Below are 9139 nucleotides of genomic sequence, written 5' to 3'. Positions count from 1 at the left end.
AGATTGTGTCTTTCAGGAACTGTCAGTCCCACTGGAGCACAGGAACTAGGTCATGGAGAGCCCTATATGTCCAGCTAAGAAGTTAGATCTTTATCCTAACGGCAATTAGTAGTTGCTGCAAATATTTCAGAGGGAGTGATATGGTTGGTCTTGTGTACAAAGGCTCTACTGGCAGGGTGCTGGGTAGCATACAGGAAGACACAATTGTTCATTGTTTATTCCCTCTTTTTTTTCCTCCTTTCAGCTACGACTAATAGACTGGGGTTTGGCTGAGTTTTACCATCCTGGCCAGGAATATAATGTCCGAGTTGCTTCCCGCTATTTCAAAGGTCCTGAGCTGCTTGTAGACTATCAGGTGAGAGGAGGAAAAGGAGTCCCAGCCCCATCATTGGTATTGTGCGTACATTGGGAAGTATGGTGTTTTATGTCATCCCTCCACCTTGAGCAGACCATTTTGTATGAGATATAAAACATTAAGTCACTGATTTATCTCTCCTGTTGTTCTTATTATTATGTCAGTAGAATATGAATGGTTTTGCATTTGGTCCTAACGTGAGAGGCTATGCAACTCAGTTGCTTTTTCTAATTAGAAACTCCAGATCTAGTTTATGTAGCATAAAAAGATTTGCCACGTGTTTTTGAAATTCTTGCAGTACTAGTTTATGACCCAGTGATAATAAAAGTCCAGGTGATATTATCAAATACTTTTAAAAGTTGCATACTCTTCAACTTAGCCTCAAGATTCCAGAGTTCAAAAGGCACTTCTTGCACAAGGATATTCTTTACAATACTGGAATGGTGAAAGATAATGTACTGTCTTATTATGAGCCAATACCCCTTCATAGTAACCCTATCGAACTGCCCCTGTGAATTTCTGAGACTAAAAATTTTTTCCCCACCAATTTTATTGGCACATAATTTTCATACCATACAATTCAATAGTTCAATCATACTGTACAATCATTACCACATCAATTTTAGAACACACACACCCCCACTTTCAGCACATCAGAAAGTGAATAAATGTAGTTATCCAAACCAACTTTCTGCCATTTGAGGTGATTCTGATTCATAACAACCATATAGAACAGGGTAGAACTGCCCTTGTGGGTTTCTGAGACTGTAACTTTTATACAGAAATAGAAAATCCCGTCTTTCTCCCGAAGAGCACCTAATGGTTTCAAACTGTTGACCTTGCAGTTAGCATCCCAACCCCTGTGCCACCAGGGCTCCTAATGCAGATATTATAGTTAGGTTAAAGACCACAATTACTGGCCAGACCACAATTGTGGTGGCAGACAGAATCCTTGAGACTATAGATAGCCCTTAGTCACCCTGCAGATATGGAGCAGAAATCAGTTTTCAGCCAAACAATAGGTCTTTAAGGGGAACAGTAACACAAGTGAGGTATGCATTCCTAAGAGTAATCGGCTATTTGAGATGAACAGGGTGGTACTTACCCAGGGAGAGAGTTCCGAAGTCAGGAAGGGTTACGGAGGCGGGGCGTCAGGAAACAGGAGGAGGAGATGGAGTAGTGGTGTTACTTTTTGGGAATTAGAATCAGTGATGTGAAACAAATTGTGAGTTATTGAATGGAAAGTAGTTTACGCTATATAAACCCTTCAACCCAATTCACAATAAAGGGTTTTTTTGTTTTGTCTTGTTTTGAAACTTAAAGGGGGAAATGCATAAAAGAAAAGACTAGAAAATATATGAAGGGTGTTGCTGGTCAGGCTTTGAGACTAGAGCTTTTTTTGTTTTTAATAATGAAAAGCACTTTAATTTTGAAGTGATAAACCTTGGGGATTTGTGTGTGGTAACAGTTATTTTTTTAAACTCTTACACAGATGTATGATTATAGTTTGGATATGTGGAGTTTGGGCTGTATGCTGGCTAGTATGATCTTCCGGAAGGAGCCGTTTTTCCATGGACATGACAATTATGATCAGGTGAGACATGTTATTCCTATCAGGTTTCCTACTGGTGTCAGGCCAGGCTACTCATTAGAAAGTCCTGTGGATCTTGCTTGAACACAGGTGCTTGTCCCACCAAGGCCTGTTTACTCGCTGGGAGTGGAACTCTAGAATAATTTTTAATTCACCACTTGTTTAGCCACCTTGACATTGGGCCTCAGCTTACTGCTTTTGAGGGCTATCAGTTTTAGCTTATTAAAATCAGACAGTTCCCCCAATATTATTACTTCTTGTGTTGTTAGGTGTGCCTGTAAAATATTCCATAAAACATGTATGATTCAAATAATATTAACATGAACACCCGTGTAACTGTCATCCGGTTTAAGTCATCAATTTACTCTCAGATGTTGTGACAGCTGAAGAACACAGAATAAAAGAAAGAATAGCCCTGATTCTCAGAGAACTCACAGTCTAGTGAAGAATGCAGGTATCATCAGGAAATACACCAACCCCTCACTTACACCCACCCAGGGTTTCAAAGACCAGGTCATTATGGGAAAATTAGTACTGCGTGGAAATGAAGGAGGGTGCGCCACTTCAGATCTCAAATGAAGAATGGCTGTGTTGTTACTTACCTACCAGACCCCTGAAAACCGGGGCCCAGACAAATTGACACAGAAGCTTAACGAAGCATCACAGCCAGCCTTGCTCTTTCCTGCACCTCAGTGTGTGTTACACCAGGTGGGCGTTGTTGGTGCTAAAATGGTCAGATAGATTGTTGTCATAAGAAAAAATGTCAGACAACACGATAGTTGGTAAGTGAGATAGGGTGTAAATTAGGATGATAAACGTGAGAGCTGCAGTGTGGACAAAGGTACAAAAGGCAGTGGTGTTAGAAAGGAGTGAGCTAAGTCTAAAAGCAGAACTAGCGTGGAAAGGTGACATCTGCTGGCTTTTGAGGGCAAAACAACACCTTAACCAGGGAGAGATTTCAAGTAAGAGTTACTGGAATCTGCTGTTCACACACGTTTGGAGTAAATGCGTAGTCTCTCCACGAATCGATGCCAGCCGCTAGCAGCCTTACAGACACAGAGGGCTGCCTGTGGGTCTCCTAGACTGGGACTCTATGGGAGTAAAAAGCCTCATCTTTTTCTTAAAACACTTACGAGGAGATAAAATTCATTGTGGTAGTCATGATAATCCCTTTCTATTGATTCAGCGATAATTAACTGTTTGCTTAATCATGTGGTTGGGGGTTTTGTGTTTTTTTCCATCCTAGTTGGTGAGGATAGCCAAGGTTCTGGGGACAGAAGATTTATACGACTATATTGACAAATACAACATTGAATTAGATCCGCGTTTCAATGATATCTTGGGCAGGTAAGTTGTAAAATAAAAGACCATGCATTTGTCGCTTGAGCACTTTGAGTATAAACTAACACTTTGGATCTTCCGGAGGTATAGTCTCTTTGTCAAAGCTCAAAGCTGCTAAGGGCTCAAGAGAGCTGCATTGGCAGGACTGAGATAAAGGCCTTGGTTTGTGTGACCATTTCCTCAAATTCACTTTCAGGGAGTTAAGGGTGGGAGTTACAGTCCGAGGATTCCTGTGAAGTGAATGGAAGGTGGGTTTTAATAGAGAAGCTTTACTTGTAGGCCATCACTTAAAAAAAGTCTCTTGGTTTGGCCAGTGTTTCCAAATGGTAAAGCTCTCTCCAAGAGAAAGAAAGTGTGTGCTTCAAGACTGATGGGCAGACAGCTGACGGGCAATAGTGACCGAGCACAAATTCACCTCTTGAAGAAGGTGGACTGTGCTGGAAAAAGGCTTTGACCAGCCAAGTTGCAGAGAAAAGGATGCGTGCTGGGAAGGCAGTGGAGCCTGGTTGGCCTAGCCACCTGGCACTTGTTCTACAAAGAGCTGGATTGTGTTTCAGACGTGTACACCACCAGCATTTCCAACCCCTCCCTCCCATGAGAGGTGGTGTTTCTCCAGCGACAGTGCTGTGACACTGCTGGCCGGGCAATTGGTCCCACTTTGCTGTTGGCTGGGTTCCTGTCCACTAAGGAAAATCTGGGAGGGAGATCTTAGGCTTTGCTGCCTCTGGTCCATGGCTTATTCCCCTGCTCGGTTTTGCAGGCACTCGCGGAAGCGATGGGAACGCTTCGTCCACAGTGAAAACCAACACCTTGTCAGCCCGGAGGCCTTGGATTTCCTGGACAAGTTACTGCGATACGACCACCAGTCCCGGCTCACCGCTCGAGAGGCCATGGAACACCCCTATTTCTGTGAGTCCCCACAGTCTGTCCTGTGCCTCGAGCCTGGTCAGGCCCTCCCACCCACCAGTGCAGGGGGAGCGCCTGCTGTGAGAAAAGCTCTGGGCCCAGAGTCGCCCCCTTTCATGTGTGTGTGTGTGTGAGACAGAGAGACTATACACAGAAAAACGTATAGCAATTTAAGTTTTTGCACGTACGTGTAATGACCGAGTCACGTTCTTTGCGTTGCACAGCCGTTCTCGCCTCCTTTTCTGGTTTGTTGTTTCCTCTTTGATGTAAACTCGCTGCCCTGAGGTTTCTGTCTAATCTTTCCAGGTGCTGCTGTCAATTGGCTGGTTCTTAAAAAGAGCGTAAGAAAGCTCGGGGCAGACCTTTTTCATTCATGGAGCTAAGTGAACTGTCTTAAGGAGACTTGGGCAGCGGTTGTTTTCAGTGTATGGTTTAAAGATCATGTCCAGGCAGTAGTTCCAGAGGTTCATCCAGCTTCTACGGCTCCAGAAAGTCTGGGACCACAAGAATTTGAACTTCTGTTTGCTCCCTTGAATCAGGTTTCTCCTGCAGAGTCTTGGACCTAGCATGACCAGTGGTTGTAGGCACCTTCTGGTTGTCGTGCCCAAGGAGGCAGTGAACCCTGTGTTCCACGTCCTCCTCCCCACTGCTGACACACCTCCTTCCTCAATTGCTCCTCTTTTAAGTAAAAAGTAATGGCTGTGTTTTGGATGACCACTTGGAAGCCTTTAGGCCCGGAGGCAATTAGCAGATGACTTAGAAGGTAGAAAAGAAGCACTAAGCACATTATTAGAACAATTTATGTGAGAAGAGGATGCTAAACCTCCAAACCAGGGAATCAAATCCTATGAGTATTTCTGACTGCTGTCCTGTGTGAAAATGCCACTCACACTCACCCCATCGTCTCTGTGGTGTTAGTTTTCACATTAAATCGGAGTGTTCTTTAGGAAGTGAAAGGGGTGGTGTTATGACGGACCCCTTAAGTTCTGGCCCAATCTAATGTACCAAAATAGGCCAACCGGAGAGATAGAATGGAGTGTAGAGTCTGTTGTTACTGTGCTGACCCTCACGCCTCTTTGGCCAAAGGTTTGTCCTCTTGGCACCGTGCTCACCAGCTGAGCTCTGTTGTTGGGCGCCATCAGCAGATTCCGGCTCAGAGCAGCCCTCTCTGCACAACACTACGAAACACCTCCGGCTCCCGACGTCTGTCTCTTTCCTTGAGAACCTTTCTCTTGTTTGTTTGTTTATTTTTTTCTGGTCTCTCCTGACAACATGTCCTAAGTACATGAGACAGAGCCTCGCCTCCAAGGAGCACTCTGGCTGTACTTCTTCCAAGACCCATCTCTCTGCCCTTTTAGCAGTCCTTGGTACTTTTAATATTCTTCTCAATTACCACAATTCTGAGCTGTGGTGTGTAGTAAAATCTAATAGTATATGTAAGGCATCATTTGATTAAGCATTTAGATTCTGGGAATTGCTGGTGACCAGTTTAGGTTATACCATTTCCCATTGAGCCTTCGACCATCTTTGTGTAAGTTGGCTCTACTCTTGGAAATGGTCACATCTTTGTACCATTTTCTTTACACAGGAGTTAGCCTTCATCTCTGTTGACAGCGCGGGTGTCTCTTACATTGCTTATCTTAATTCAGGATGCAGGTAGCTTCCACTGAGTTCTCAGGAACCCTTGGTGGCACTGTGGTCTAAGCATTGGGCTGCTGGCTTCCAAGGTGGGTGGTTTAAGCCCAGCAGCTGCGCCATGGGAGGGAAGCTGACGCCGTCTGCTCCCGTCACCATGTACAGCCTCGGGAACCCTGGACAGCGTCTCTCGGAGTTGGCCTGGATGGCAGAGAGGAGTGACAACTACGGAGTCTATAAAATACGAAGGTGGCTCGTTAGTGCTCCAGACTGCTGGCGAAATCCTCCAAGGAAAGTAGAGCCTCACCCTTTCTGTCTTGCAGACACAGTTGTGAAGGACCAGGCTCGGATGGGCGCGTCGAGCATGGCTGGGGGCAGCACGCCTGTCAGCAGCGCCAACATGATGTCAGGTTAGTGCATTCAGTACATTCTCAAAAAAGTAGAAACCCTTACTGTTTTCATTTTGTTGCCTCGGTGTTTTATTCTCTGCATTGGCAGCCTCCTGGCCACACTGTCCGAGGCATGTGTGACGTTCCCACTTCCGGCAGCTGGTAGATTTTTGTGACCAGCTTGAATGAAGGATTAAAAAGTGATTCTAGATCAGAATTCCAGCTTCCCTAACTACAGATTTCTCCCAGAAAGACATGGGAACTCCAGCAGTTTCATGAAGTATACAGCGAGAGCCATTCATCCACATCACGGCCCTTAGAAACAAAATAAGGAGACTGGGGTGGGATTCCTGTATGAGTAAGTCAGGGTTTTACGGTGTGAGGATAGTTTTCTGTAGGTTTTGGGAGACCAACCACCGTGTGCCTAGTAAATCATAAAAACTCTGATGAAATTAATTTGTTCGTTATTACATAATATTGTAGGGGGTGCAAAATTAATCAAAAGGCACCATGGGCCTGTCCCCTAAAAATGACTGACATACGCAGGCAGCATCCCAGTGGACATACTCGTGGTAGTGAGGGCATCCACTCAGATCCTCACTCTTGTCACCATTCTGTTTTAAAGAAGTAGACCCATCCTCCAGAACTGATCCTCTACATAGCGTCTTGCCCATGTGCAAAAGAACATACATGGAAGGTTACTCGTGGCAGCCTTGTTGGTAACAGCAGAAGCAGGCACTGGTTAAGTCTTTGTGGACATCGACTCGGTGGTGTGATGTCTGAATCAGTGTTCTCTGTTTAACTCGTATGCGTTCTATCCATTTGATGACTGCACAGAGCGCACAGAGAAAAGTCCCGACTGAAGAGTTTATGAAGGACAGTAACAAGTTGTAATGCCGATTGGAAATGCTCAAGTTTGAGTTACTTATCAGGACATGTTACACAGTTCTTTCAGATCTGCTAATGCCCAAAGGGAATACCAGTCCCGTAAGCCTCAGCCTGAAGGCATTGACCTCAAGCCCCATGACTCAGTAAACCCACTTCCTACAAGCCTCAGCCCAGAGGCACTCAGCAGCACTTCCATGAATCAGCAGTCCAGCCTCCCCCGATTACGGACCCAGAAGCACCCCATCCACAAGCCAGCGTCCTGCCCAAACCACTCAGCTGACTAGCCCCGGGGGCTGGGGAGCCCATCCCTCTGTTGTCCGTGTCCGCTCTTGGTTCTGCTGCTGCTCTCCTTTCAGTGCTCAGTGGTGGCGCATGTGACGAGCGGGCCACCATGTTCACCAGCAGAGTAGCAGCGCCTTTCCCTCATCGCAGGAAGCTCTGCTGGCCAGCGCTGCCTTAGATCTCGGTCCAAGCCTTATTGCCACCTGCCACCTTGGACACATTCCTTAAACTCTCTGCCTGCCTGCTTTTATTGGGACTCGGCATATTGAACACTTGAATCTGTGAGGATTGGGTGGAGGCACAGTAGAATCTGGCTAAGGCTGACCCCTGAGTAAAGAGAGACGGCTGCCGTGTGTCACTTCTGCGATCAGGGCCATGCAGAACTGGCTGTGGAGACTGCCCTGACTGGTGTCCTAGTGAGTTACCACTTGGGCTGCTAACCACAGGGCCAGTAGTTCAAACTCACCAGCTGCTCTGCAAGAGAATGACGGGGCTTTCTACAAAGATGTACAGCCTCGGAAACCCACGGGGCACTGCTTTCTGTCCTAAGAGCTCACTGGGGCTCAGAATCGGCTCGGTGGGAGTGGGTTTGGTTTCAGTTTGGTCTCTCTAGCTCACTGCCTGCTCTTCTCTTTCAGGGATTTCTTCAGTGCCAACCCCTTCACCTCTCGGACCTCTGGCAGGCTCACCAGTGATTGCGGCTGCCAACCCCCTCGGGATGCCTGTTCCAGCTGCCGCTGGCGCTCAGCAGTAATGGCCCTTCTCTCTCCGGATGCCTGAGCAGAGGTGGGGGAGCCCACCCCTGCCCTTGATGCAGCTTGCGCCTGGCGGGGAGGGGGAATCACTTCAGAAGCACCGTGTTTGACCCGTTGCTTGTGGATTTATAGTAGTTCAGTCATAAAAAAATATAATAGGCTGACTTTCTTTTCTCTCTCTCTCTTTCTCTCTTTTTTTTTTTACTCGAACTTTCATAACTCAGGGGATTCCCTGAAAAATTACCTGCTGGTGGAATATTTCATGGACAAATGTTTTCCTCCCCTTCCAAATTTGAGTTCCTCATCCCTAAAGAGCAACGATGAAGCAGCCTCTATCCCTGCTGCTGCATTTGGGTGAAGATCGCTCCCCAGGCCCACCAGTTGCCGCCACACCAGCCCAAGGACCAGGCTCGGATGGGCGCGTCGAGCATGGCTGGGGGCAGCACGCCTGTCAGCAGCGCCAACATGATGTCAGGTTAGTGCATTCAGTACATTCTCAAAAAAGTAGAAACCCTTACTGTTTTCATTTTGTTGCCTCGGTGTTTTATTCTCTGCATTGGCAGCCTCCTGGCCACACTGTCCGAGGCATGTGTGACGTTCCCACTTCCGGCAGCTGGTAGATTTTTGTGACCAGCTTGAATGAAGGATTAAAAAGTGATTCTAGATCAGAATTCCAGCTTCCCTAACTACAGATTTCTCCCAGAAAGACATGGGAACTCCAGCAGTTTCATGAAGTATACAGCGAGAGCCATTCATCCACATCACGGCCCTTAGAAACAAAATAAGGAGACTGGGGTGGGATTCCTGTATGAGTAAGTCAGGGTTTTACGGTGTGAGGATAGTTTTCTGTAGGTTTTGGGAGACCAACCACCGTGTGCCTAGTAAATCATAAAAACTCTGATGAAATTAATTTGTTCGTTATTACATAATATTGTAGGGGGTGCAAAATTAATCAAAAGGCACCATGGGCCTGTCCCCTAAAAATGACTGACATACG

At 46.3% G+C, this 9139-nt stretch overlaps 1 protein-coding gene across 4 annotated transcripts in view; it reads left to right on the top strand.

Moving 5' to 3' along the window:
- CSNK2A1 (casein kinase 2 alpha 1) overlaps positions 1 to 9139 on the top strand; it is a 51322-nt gene that overhangs the window by 40522 nt on the left and 1661 nt on the right. Inside the window, exons 8-14 of one of the 4 annotated variants that reach the window (XM_045295212.1) lie at positions 245 to 355; positions 1848 to 1949; positions 3193 to 3293; positions 4048 to 4196; positions 6152 to 6238; positions 8026 to 8173; positions 8367 to 8536. In XM_045295212.1, the coding sequence (XP_045151147.1) occupies positions 245 to 355; positions 1848 to 1949; positions 3193 to 3293; positions 4048 to 4196; positions 6152 to 6238; positions 8026 to 8141 (666 nt within the window). In that variant the 3' untranslated portion in view covers positions 8142 to 8173; positions 8367 to 8536. Of the gene's footprint in view, positions 1 to 244; positions 356 to 1847; positions 1950 to 3192; positions 3294 to 4047; positions 4197 to 6151; positions 6239 to 8025; positions 8317 to 8366; positions 8537 to 9139 lie in introns of those variants that run through there. The other 3 variants (XM_045295214.1, XM_004697896.4, XM_045295215.1) reach the window with 3 other exon arrangements.

Source organism: Echinops telfairi, unplaced genomic scaffold (genome assembly GCF_000313985.2).
Source record: "Echinops telfairi isolate 266 unplaced genomic scaffold, ASM31398v2 ScPeMD7_5592;HRSCAF=6446, whole genome shotgun sequence".
Lineage (NCBI taxonomy): Eukaryota > Metazoa > Chordata > Mammalia > Afrosoricida > Tenrecidae > Echinops > Echinops telfairi.
This window is presented reverse-complemented; position numbering and strand designations above follow the sequence as displayed.